The sequence below is a fragment of the Hyla sarda genome, chromosome 5, assembly GCF_029499605.1.
Source record: "Hyla sarda isolate aHylSar1 chromosome 5, aHylSar1.hap1, whole genome shotgun sequence".
In the NCBI taxonomy this organism is placed as follows: Eukaryota; Metazoa; Chordata; class Amphibia; order Anura; family Hylidae; genus Hyla; species Hyla sarda.
The window spans coordinates 189547391-189560435 of NC_079193.1; the positions used below are offsets into that span (position 1 = coordinate 189547391).

General features: G+C 45.3%; 1 protein-coding gene across 1 annotated transcript in view; it reads left to right on the forward strand.

Moving 5' to 3' along the window:
• The first annotated feature begins 4341 nt into the window (after positions 1-4341).
• Positions 4342-13045, forward strand: part of OTULINL (OTU deubiquitinase with linear linkage specificity like) — a 101686-nt gene continuing 92982 nt past the window's right edge. Inside the window, exon 1 of the mRNA XM_056520932.1 lies at positions 4342-4632. Coding sequence (XP_056376907.1) covers positions 4497-4632 — 136 coding nt within the window. The 5' untranslated portion in view covers positions 4342-4496. The remainder of the gene's footprint in view (positions 4633-13045) is intronic.

The window sequence follows — 13045 nt, forward strand, 5'->3', positions numbered from 1 at the left end:
CTCGGCCCACGAGCCCCAGGTTCTGTGGTGAGGGGACAATCTCACCGGTGACGCACCTCCAGGTGTCCCTGCACTGTTCGCTGGAGGTGTCTCTGGCCAATCGTCGTCATCATCAGGTAGTGAGGGAAGATTGCAGGCCCCCTCTTCGTCTAATGACAACCGCTGCAGACGGTCAGCAAGCTTTTGAAAAAGTTGGGCTGCGACTGCCACAACTTTCTTTTCCGGTGCCATTTTACCAACTTGACCACGTGGAACGCTGCTCTCCGCCATGTCTGTACTCTCCGGCTCTCTCTGCAGACTGAAGAGGTCGCTGTGCGTGGTGTCTTTTATAGTGGGCTTCTTGGAAATGGCGCTGGGCAGGAAGGTCACTGTCGGTGCAGCCCCGACTTCCGATCTCTCCATAAACGACTCCTGCATCTCTGAGTTTCCTTTTGGCTGCGACACAGCAACTTGGTGGCCACGCCCAGGGGTGGGGCGTGGCGCAGGCATTCTTCGCACGCTTTTCCGGCAGCAGTTTAGCTCCGCCTGTGCCGACCGGACCAACGGATCGCAACAGCATGAACTCATTGCGCAGTTTACACATCTTAGTTGTAACAGAATTTTCGCCTCCCCCCTTACTTTTCTCTTGGCCCCCTTGTATGGTGCACCACAAGCACCGTTCCTGTACACAGCAACACGGTTTACAGCACATGAATAAAGCTCTTTCTCTGGGGGGGAGTACACTTTCACTAATGGCGACTGTATTAGGCGCACACCCATATCCTGTTCGTGCAACGCCAAAAAGGCTTTGTGGTAGCCCTTGAGGGGTGTATAGTAGTGGGGATGTTGTATCGGTATATGAGGGGTTAATGTTAACCCTATAGTTCGTGACGCCAGGCTGAGGGCTAGTATGCTGAGGTAATTCTCCGGCCTATCGCCGCCCTTCCCAGTAACGATAGGTGCATGAAATGACTGAAGGTCCACAAGGAGATTTAACTTGAACTTGAACAACTTTACTTAAGTGCTTACGGTACATCCAAGGCACAGTAAAAGTCTAATATAACAGTCCTTATATTGTTTAGTGACTGACAGTTGTTGCGGACCTTGAGGTATTTAGAATGTCTCTGAATTTAGGGTAGATATTGCAGATCCGTCCGGATTTAGGGGTTAGATTAGGTCCGGTGATGCTGCAGAGTGTCTGGGGATTGATACACTCTCGACTTAGCATTGATCAGCCGTCGCTGCAAGGCTCAGGCCTAACTCACTGCGAGAATAGCTGCGCAGGTCCTTCTTGGTTGACAGCCCAGGAACAAGAGGGATGCTTACTGCTTGGCTGCGCAGGAACAAGAGAGAGAATAATGGCCGCCGCTCCCTTATATGGGCAGGGGCGGGGTGAATCTGATTGGTCCGAATACCTGTCATTCACTTGTACACAGAATGATGGGATTGCATACGTCATAGGGACCTCCACAGGTCCTCAAGCAGAAATACCATAGAGTTCACCTAATCACGTGACCCGCAGGTCCTGGTACACTACGCGCAGGTAATTAACTATTCATTTACATTTATATAACTATATTTACATAAAAACCTTGCATAAGTTACTGGTTTACTAGATGGAATAGAGGTGACAAGGGGTAGACTATACAACATGAACCCCTACATCCTAGGGACTCTTGCTATGGTGACCCATACACATAAAGGGACCGCATAGGATGCGGTACCGGGACACCACATGTGTGTGTGTGTGTAAGGCTCCCTACAGTGCATATGTGTGTGTATAAGGCTCCCCAAAGTGCATCTGTATATGTGTATAAGGTTCCCCCAAGTGCATGTTTGTGTAAAAGGCTCCCCATAGTGCATGTGTATGTATATAAGGCTCCCCAAAGTGCATGTGTGTCTATAAGGCTCCCCACAGTGCATATGTGTGTGTGTGTGTGTGTAAGGCTCCCCACAGTGCATGTGTGTAAAAGGCTCCTCATAGTGCATGTGTATGTATATAAGGCTCCCCACAGTGCGTGTGTGTCTATAAGGCTCCATTCAGTGCATATGTGTGTGTGTGTGTGTGTAAGGCTTCCTACAGTGCATATGTGTGTGTATAAGGCCCCCCACAGTGCATGTGTGTATATGAATAAGGCTCCCCACAGTGCATGTTTGTGTAAAAGGCTCCCCACAGTGCATGTTTATGTATAAGGCTATTGTGAATAAGAGTATTGAGGTGGCTACTATAAGATCTGTACAGCAATGAAGTCTATCAGCCGTGGAACTGTGGTGCAGCTTAAATGGAGGCCAGTAATTTAAGAAATGGTGCAGTGGAGGTGCTAGGATAAACAGAGGATAGTGGTATCAAATATGGGGTAAGCAGAAACGAAGATAGATATCCGCACTCACCGCAAGATGTGTGACCGACTGCTCCTAAATAGAGATGCCGTGGGATCCGGGAGGTCAACGGTGCATAACGTTCAGAAAGGCGATTACGTGATTTCGCGCACTAAGCGATTCGTCCGGACGAAGCGCTTAGTGCGCGAAATCTCCGGTAATCGCCTTTCTGAACGCTATGCACCGTTGACCTCCCGGCATCTCTATTTAGGAGCAGTCGGTCGCACATCTTGCAGTGAGTGCGGATATCTATCTTCATTTCTGCTTACCCCACGTATGTATAAGGCTCCCCTCAGTGCATGTATGTATGAAGGAAGGAACACTCTACGTTTCTGCCTCCTGTTAATAGTATCCATTGGCATCCCACTGAAAACGGAATGACAATGTATACTGTTAACTGGAGCAGCAGACCCCATTCACTTCTAGGGCCAAAAGGAGTCACCTAGGGACTCTTTTTAGGATGTATGCGCTATTTCAAAAGTGCAACAGCCCCTGTTATGTCAGCCCCTGTTTAGACTATTTAAAATATTGGATACGTTCGAAAGGATTTACTAGGTGACTTTTACTGCAGTATCTCATAGGATTTGCATATGGAGCACACACAGAGGCATAAGGAAACCTGGTCTTGATAGACTCATATAGCAAAAATGTAGGCGTTGATTGACAGCAAGGAAGAGAGCAGCGTGTGTCTCAGGAGTTAGACCTGGTGCGATAAAAACTTTTGACTGACATATTCTGAATAACATGTCAAAAGTTTTTTTTTTCATGATAGTAACCCTTTAATCCCCTTTTTCCTTGACCTCCAAAAAGATGTGTATGTTATGGGATCAGGATTCCCATTACTTGTAGTGTGAGCTGTAGAGGGGTGCTCTGATGAGATAAGTTGCTGAAGGGAGGCCTGGACTGCCTGATGGAAAGTGTAAGACCATATTCACACATCCGGAAATTCCATGCAGAATTCCGCATTGGGATTTTGCCAGAGATTCTGCAGCAGCAGAGTCCTATTGTATTCAATGGGATTCTGTGGAACTGTGCACATGGCAGAATTTCTGTGCCAGATGTTTCCGATTTCCGTGTCCGCAGAAAGAATGAACCTGTCTACTCTTTCTGAGGAATACGCACGGAATGCATTGCCCTCCATGAGATGGCACATTCCCGTGCGGTCCTAGCACTGACATGTTATGCCAACGCTCGCAGTCTGAAGAATGTTTGCACAGAGATTTTCCGTGCAGACATTCCGGACGAGTGAACCTATCCTAACACAGAGACACAGCGGCTGCCTCCAGGGGAGAGGCGCTGGAGTTGCGAGCTGGACGTAACCATAGGTTCTGTGGTGGGAGCAGTGATAGAGCAAGCAAGAGAGAGAGAACTGTGTTGCTAAGTTCCTGTATATGACTAACAGTGGTCTGCAAACTATAGCCTTGGATTATAAATGCAGCATAGGTACCAGTCTTGTGTGAACTGTTTAGAAAATAGTTCACATCTGTACCTTCCTATTGGATGAACTGCAAAGATATGTCAATGTGTGTAGTAGTTTGATTGCATTAGTACCTGACTCTGAGAGTCCATCACTAGCTGTGGAGAGTCCTACTGCAGAGGTATTAACCCATCAATCCCACTGGCCCTGTCCAGGGGGCTGACGTAGCATTTTTCCCTACAAATGCTGTTCCTTGATATTTCAGTAATATTCTGCTTTCCATACAGTTGTTAATGTACTGGTACATAGCATCTCTCCACATACTCAGAGTAAATACCAAGTAATAATCATGATTTAACAAGCCCAGTGATCCTTGCCAGGAAAATGAATGCGCAGTTCCTAATCAGCAGAGCTGCAGCTTCCTGCCAGATAGCTCGCACTTTACAATATCACAAGTAAAAAAGTGGACATAATTGAGGGCGTAACACAAAAACAGCCAGCCCATAACCCTGCCATTGGCTTCTAAAGCAAAACAAAAGGAGGTAATGAGTGAAGAGAAAATACAAGTAGGAAGTTCTCTCCCTGAGCCTTTTTTTGCAGCCTGTACTGTATCAGAGGGCTGAGAACACGAGTTGATAACTTCCTAACTTATAGAAGGACATCTGCCTGACTTGCTGACAATATTTCTGTGTCTACTTAGGAATTATAATCACAAGGACACATGGCGATGTCTAATGTAGTGGACAATCACCATACAGAGATGCCCTATCGTCGCCAACATACTGCACTGGGCTCTCCCACCCAGCACCAGTGCACACAAGAACAGCAAAACCTCCACACCCATCTGTCAAGCACAGGTGAGTGGCTTCAAATCCTTTCCAGCATAATCTGCCCTTTTATTATTTTATAGCTTATATTTGTAAACCTACAGAGCACCTGTATTGACTATGCAACAATTCAAGGGTTAATCTACATATATAAGTAGGAAATAATATGTTAGGTTTTGTATATCACACTGAGTGAGCACTGAGATATAGCAATATATACTGTGCCTAGTTTATGCTGTATATCACAAGGCTGTCTTTATATACACTACATTCCAACTTAGAATATTTACTATTTTTTCTGTTCTTGCTACCACACATTAAATAATTGTATTTTTCAGTGTTCTAAAACATTTTTTTCTTTATAGTTAAAGGCCATCTGTGGCTGAAAACAACTTATCCCCTATCCACAGGATAGGGGATAAGTGTTTGATCACAGGGGGTCCGAACGTTGGGACCCCCTGAGATCTCCTGCACGGGGTCACGGCCAACACGCCTCCTCCATGTAGTTCTATGGGAGAGGAAGCGTTCGTGCCTCCCCGCCTCTCCCATGGAACTTGTTCAAGAGATCACGGGGGTCCCAGCGGTCGGACACCCTCCCCCCCGCTATAGGGGATAAGTGTTATAACCCTGCAGATGTCCTTTAACTTGGAAATAATTTGGCATTCAATACATTGAGATCATCAGACCTATAATTCATATTAGCTGATAATGTAGGAGATATTGCTTTAGTATTTATTTTAGCCTAGTTACTGCTACCACCCGATGGGACTGGATCTTGAGAGTAGAAAAAGGGGGCTCCTGTGTTGTTACTACTGCTGCCCTACAGATGGGTAACTCTTCTTTTTGGGGGGTTTGATTCTGGTTTGATTGATGATATGTACAGCAGGTCACTGCATATTCAGGAGACAACTTAGGCTTCTTTCACACTAGAAAATCCTCCGTTTTAAAGATCCGTACGTAGTTCTGTCTGAAAATCAGCTGAAAACGGCAGTTACAAAATCCTATACGGCAATTAGAAAATCCCATTATAGTCTATGGGATTTTTCTAATAGCCGTTTTAACCCCTTATAGCCTGTTATTAATCACGGCTGTTATTATGTGACTGAAGATAGTAACGGGAGAAATAGTGAATGCACTTAGTGTCCACACTTGGATGAATTCATGTTATAATGTTCTAAAAGGCTTTGATAAGTATAGCGTATCATGGCATGCAAGGAACAGCCACAAATGGGACTTTTTACCTGCACTGTAAACCAGACAGAGCACATCCCAGTATCCATTACTAACCACTTAGAAACACTGAAAAAGCATGAAAAGCTTTGGATGTTTAAACTGAATACTCTCCTTCCAGATCACAGAAAGCTACTTTCCCCCAGGTCGTAATTGTCCTTCATTATATCTATGAAAGGCTTTATATGTTACAACTCTAGTCGTGGTTTTTAATCTTTTCAGTGTTACTATTTTACAATGTTGTGACATTTTGGAAAATAATTTTTTATATGTTTAACACACATCTCCTAAATTAATGCATATATTGCTTAGATTTTATCCATGATTAGTCTTTCCTTTATTTGTTCTTTTATTTACTTTTTGTACATTTGATTTATTGTGCATGCAGCCTTTGTTGCATTAGAATGCCTTGGTACAACCTACCTGTGGTGCTGAATGCAATGCTTATTTCTGCTTCTATTGAGCTATAATGATATATTAACCCATTGCTGTCCAGACACATGTAATCTCCACTGCCCCTTTACTTAGGAAACGTACATGATTGTTCTGGCACGTTGAGTCAGTAATATATACTTATCTATTGCGCCACACAGGTTAGGTTACCTGTAATTGGCACTGTTACTGGTGTTAACCTGCATCCCTTTGGGCTCTGTGTTGCATTAACCTGTTATAAGCCTCACACACACTTCATTTTCTCCAGTCAGTTATTATTAGACACATTGTAAATCCTCGTCCATGGCATCCCTAATTTCTAGTATCAATACTAATCTTCTGGACTGCTTCCAGGACTGGTGATTTGCTTATTCAGGTATTTTTTTTATATTAACATGAGAGTTGTGTTACTTGCATACATTATTTGTGTGACATTATTCTTGATGTTGCACGTATGCACAATATTTATATTTTTTTGAATGTATCAATATCCAATGATTGACACATTTTTAGTTATGTTTTGGTTATTTTATTTGTAAATCCACCCCCTGTTGTTGGCCCTTGTTTCAGCATGACCAATAATAGTGGATTATGTTTAAGCTTGAGCCCTATATCAAGGAGCGAGAATTGGGTCTATGTATGATGAATGCCTTGATGACTTGTGCTTTGGGCATCATGCATGTAAGGACAGTCTCTCGTTCACTATTGCAGATGACAGAGTTGCATTGCAGTTTGTCTGACAAATACTACAATCCACGTAATGCTCCTCTAGTAGATGGATATCTACAGCTAACCCCTTATATGAATTACAACCCCTTATATGAATTAGGGTCACAGTTAAACCTGAGCTCTTCTATAAGGAAATAGCATTGCATTTACAGAATATATTTTATTATCAGTATGATATATCAAATAAGTGAGCAGAGGAATAGCAGGAATTTGCCCTAAGAATGTATCAGAAGAATATAGACCACTGCCTAATGATAGCCTATAGCTGCTGCAGAACAAGCAGGTTATAGTGTATCGTCCATCATTCTTTAAATGGGCACTATCACCAACTTTATTTTTGATATGTTGTAGTACTTATGTACTACAACATATCTCTAATATACTTTTATTTTTATTTTTTTCATTAAAAAGGTTTAATTTAAATTTAAAAACCGGCCACTGAAAAAGGACTGATTTTGGAGTGGCAATCAGTCCTTTTTCAGTTAGGCTGCACTCGCTCCCTGCCTGTCAATCAGACAGGTAGGAGCGAGCACATTGGCTCCCCGGCCACTGGCTGGGAGGCCACTCCTCCCGCACATCGCCGCCACCGCCTCGTTGCCGCCGCTGTCCCTGCACGCCCGCTGCCGGACTCTGCAGTAACTGCAAGTGTAATGAGGGAACGGGGTATGCGGGGCGGGGGGGGGGTGGTGGAGGAGGGAACGTGCTAGTGCCGTAGCGGGGGGGGGAACGGGCTAGCAAAAAAAAAATAGGATGGTGGGAGCTACCCTTTAACTAATAATTTATGACACAATATACATTTTGCTAACATTATTTTCTCATTTCTATACACTACATTTTTTTATGTAATGATAATATGACCCTCAGCAGTTGTTGGTATTAGCTTTATGTATGAGTGGAATCCAGATGATGATAAAGATGTAAAATATGTAAGCACTTCCTACATAAATGATAACATGGGGGAAATAAATCAGCAGACTTGGCTGAGTTTCAGAGGACAACCTCCCCACTAAGACTGAAAACACAGAAGTACATGATGTGGAAACTGCAGACAATGTGTCTATTCCTACTAATATAAAATGTGCTTTCTGCATAGCAAAGAGATGACCTGTAACATGTACATTTTTTTTTAGCTTGTGATCAGTTCTGTTTAAGTCATAGTAAATATTGTTTCTACATATTAAATATTGAGCAAACTAGTACATTGCTTAGTAATACGTACTGTATGGTTATTTTCCCAATTTTCTACCCCATTCCTGCCTCAAAAAAACATGCTCAGCTTAATTGGCTTTGTATGATTATGCAGTGTATTCATGTGTTTGAAATAGGTATAAAATATGTTTGCATTATATAAATAATAGTTATCTACAGAATCTATATACCGTATTTATCGGCGTATAACACGCACTTTTTAGGCTAAAATTTTTAGCCTAAAGTCTATGTGCGTGTTATACGCCGATACACCCCCAGGAAAGGCAGGGGGAGAGAGGCCATTGCTGCCCGCTTCTCTCCCCCTGCCTTTCCTGAGGTCTAGAGCCCTGCTGCCGGCCTTCTCTCCCCCTGGCTATCGGCGCCGCTGCCCGTTCTGTCCCCCTGACTATCGGTGCCGGCGCCCCATTGCCGGCGCCGATAGCCAGGGGGAGAGAAGCGGGGCCGACAGCGAAGGGGCAGCGGCACCCATTGCCGGCGCCGCTGCCCCGTTGCCTCCCCCCATCCCCGGTGGCATAATTACCTGTTGCCGGGGTCGGGTCCACGCTGCTGCAGGCCTCCGGCATGCGTCCCCTGCGTCGTTGCTATGCGCTGCACGGCGCATGACGTCATTGCGCCGCGCCGTGCATAGCAACGATGCAGGGGATGCACGCCGGAGGCCTGCAGCAGCGCGGACCCGACCCCAGCAACAGGTAATTATGCCACCGGGGATGGGGGGAGGCAACGGGGCAGCGGCACCGGCAATGGGTGCCGCTGCCCCTTCTCTCCCCCTGGCTGTCGGCGCCGGCAATGGGGCGCCGGACCGATATTCAGGGGGACAGAACGGGCAGCGGCGCCGATAGCCAGGGGGAGAGAAGGGCCGGCAGCAGGGCTCTAGACCTCAGGAAAGGCAGCGGGAGAGAAGCGGGCAGCGACGGCCTCTCTCCCCCTGCCTTTCCTGGGGGTGTATCGGGGAATACACGCGCACACACGCACCCTCACTTTACCATGGATATTTGGGTAAACTTTTTGTACCCAAATATCCTTGGTAAAAAGAGGGTGCGTGTTATAGGCCGGTGCGTGGTATACCCCGATAAATACGGTATATAAAACTCTATGTATGTTCCAGCATCACGTCCAAACGGCTAAAGATGTTAACATGCAACTTGGCACACATGTTACTTATATGTCAACAACAAACATAGGATAGGTAATTTAACCCTTACCCACCCCCATTTGCCAGGGTCAGGGTTTTTGTTTAAAGTCCCATACAAGTCTATTGGAAATATATGTTATTGCATAACTTCCAAACAGCTGGAGATATTTCGATAATACTTGGTCACATGTTACTTATATGTCCACTTAAAATATAGGATAGTTAATTTAACCCTTAACTACCCCCATTTGTGAGGGTCGGAGTTTTTGTTTAAAGTCCCATGCAAATCAATGGGAAATGTATGTTCCCACATAACTTTCGTACAGATGGGGATATTTCAATAATACCTGGTACACATATTACTTACTGTCAAATAAAAAATATATCATAGTTAAATTAACCCTTACCCACACCCTTATATAAAAGATGGCTTTTTGTTTCAAGTCCCATGCAAGTATATGGCACTTCCAGTACCTTACTCCACATGCTCCGCTCTGCATCTCCTGGTGAATGTGTAGGTCCGGCTTGCAAGCCACCCCCCATCTCACAAAGACTGGACGGGATATGGGGTCGGGATATGGGGACGGGATATTGGGTCCGGCTATGAGGTCGAGATAGGAGGACAGGATAGGAGGTTGGGATATGAGGATGTGATATGAGGATGTGATATGAGGATGAGATATGAGGTTGGGATATGAGGTCGGGATAGGAGGACGGGATATGAGGATGTGATATGAGGATGGGATATGAGGTCGGGATATGAGGTCGGGATATGAGGTCAGGATATGAGGACGGGATATGAGGTCGGGATATGAGGTCGGGATATGAGGTCAAGATAGGAGGACAGGATAGGAGGACGGGATATGAGGATGTGATATGAGGATGGGAAATGAGGCCGAGATATGAGGATGGGATTTGAGGTCGAGATAGGAGGACGGGATAAGAGGTCGGGATATGAGGACAGGATATGAGGATGGGATATGAGGACGGAATATGAGGTCGAGATAGGAGGACAGGATAGGAGGTCGGGATATGAGGATGGGATATGAGGACGGGATATGAGGTCGAGATAGGAGAATGGGATAGGTCAGGATATGAGGATGGGATATGAGGACAGGATATGAGGTCGAGATAGGAGGTCGGGATAGGAGGTCGGGATAGGAGGATGGGATATGAGGTCAGGATATGAGGTCGAGATTGGAGGTCGGGATATGAGGACGGGATATGAGGTTGAGATATGATGATGGGATAAGAGGACGGGATAGGAGGTCGGGATATGAGGATGGGATATGAATATGAGATGTGAGGTTGAGATATGAGGAAGGGATATGAAAACAATATATGAGGATGGGATATGAAGTCAAAAGCTTCCTCCTTGTTGATTTTCCTCCCCAACAAGGATTAGGAAGGAAAAACCGGGCAATGCCAGGTACTCAGCTAGTAGCTAGAACTGCTAGAACCCTCCAGAATCTCACACTGCTGCTCTATACATTGTCTATGAGCAGGGCCACCATCAGGGGGGTACAGCCAGTACCCTAGTGAGGGGCCCGGACCCCATCTTGTCAGTCAGTGAGTGACTGCCACTCACTGACCGCTGGGGGGGGCATCATTTTACTGACTGCATTGTACAGACTGACTGACCATACTCTCTACAGCCAGTCAGTCACGCCAGCCCTAGAGTCAGAGTAGAGCAGCGCCACGATGAAGAGCTGGAGTGGAGGAGCAGCCAGTAAGTTGCTGGCTGGGAAGGTAACTGCAGCAGGCTGCCTTCAATACTCCGACCCCTGCTCCTCAGTCCAGGGGCCTATTGCTCTGACCCATAGGCCCCGGACCAGAGGAGCAGTGGTCGGAGCACAGACGTACTGCCTCCGGCCATATACTGTGTATGGCTGGAGGCAGTATGTCTGTGGGAACACATGGGGCCTATAACTACTAATGGGGGCACAGGGGGCCTATAACTATCTATGAGGGCATACAGGAGGCCTATAACTACCTATGAGGGCACATGGAGCCTATATCTACTAATGTGGGCACAAAGGGGGCCTATACCTACCTATGGGGGCACAAAGGGGGCCTATACCTACCTATGGGGGCACAAAGGGGGCCTATAACTACGTATGGGGACAAAAAGGGGCCTATAACTACCTATGGGGGCACAAAGGGGGCACAAAACTGGGGGGGGGGGGGGCTGGCCTTGAGCTGTGTATGGGGCCCCGAAATTTCTGATGGCATCCCGTCTAGGAGACTGCTGAAAAATCTGAGTACAGTTGTTGGCTATCTTTGGCCGTCTAGTAGCAAGTAAATACAGTGGTGGCAACAATGCTTGAACACCTCTCCATTCCACCAGGAGCATTGGAAATCCCTTTCTGGAGGTTGAGTGTGGTCCCAGCAGATGGACCTCCCCAATCATACACTCACCAAAAGTCCTATTATATTCTATTATAGATAGGGGTAAGCGTTTAAAAAGGGTTACGAAGACAACAAAATGTGAAGCATGGGTTTAACAATTAAAAAGAACTTCTACTTACTCCCCCAGATCCCCTGCCGATGGTCCCTGGTTTTGACTAAGCAACACTTCCTGCTGTCATTTCGACACAGTTTATTGTCTGCTCACCCAATAACAGTTTGTAGCGGTGACCCACCATTGATTGGCTGAAAAAACATTTCTAGCAATTTGACTTGTGCTGCTTAGCCAAGACTGGGCACCATCTGGACAGACGCAACAGGGCTTTGGGAAGGTGAACATAACTTTTTTTTTATTTTTACGCCAGCCTGAGCCCATACTTCACAATTTTCTTTAAAGGGGTGCTCCACTGGAAAACAACCTTTTTTAAATCAACTGGTGCCAGAAATTTAAACAGATGTGTCAATTACTTCTATTTAAAAATCTTAACCCTTCCAGTACTTATGAGCTGCTGTATGTTCCAGAGGAAGTTATTTTCTTTTTGAATTTCCTTTCTGTCTGACCACAGTGCTCTCTGCTGACACCTCTCTCCATTTTAGAAACTGTCCAGAGTAGGAGCAAATCCCCATAACAAACCTCTTCTGCTCTGGACAGTTCCTAAAATGGACAGAGGTGTCAGCAGAGAGCACTGTGGTCAGATAGAAAGGTAATTCAAAAAGAAAAGAACTTCCTTTGTAGTATACAGCAGCTGAAAAGTTCTGGAAGGATTAAGATTTTTTAATAGAAGTAATTTACACATCTAATACACAGATTTAACCACACCTCTAGAATATCACCCTACTGGGTACACAATAAATGTATAATGAGACAGATGGTTTTTGAAAAAAATGCAGATTTTTAATAAAAAACAGTAATAACATAAAACTTAATGTTAAAAGATCAGAGCATTAATAATTGCAAACTGTCATTGGGCCCTAATGACAGAATGTACGAAAAAGCAACTACCTAATAGAACCTAAATTGGTCCATAAATTGTCAGTGACAATGGTCCGGAAATGGTCCTTTAGTCCGGCAAAAACACAATAAAAGTTCCAGTAATGGTGATAGATGGCATGGTTACTTAAAGTGGCATAGAATGGATTGCTCACAGTCTTTATACAAATAGATGGATCGGTCTCACCCTGACTGCTGGTCCTGTACTGCGACGGGCTGATGGAAGCAAGTGCTGTGGTCTCTGCGGTGATCTCGGCGTGGATGCCTTGGCAGGTAGAGGGTTCCGGCAAGGGCCTCCCTCGTCAGCGTTCTGT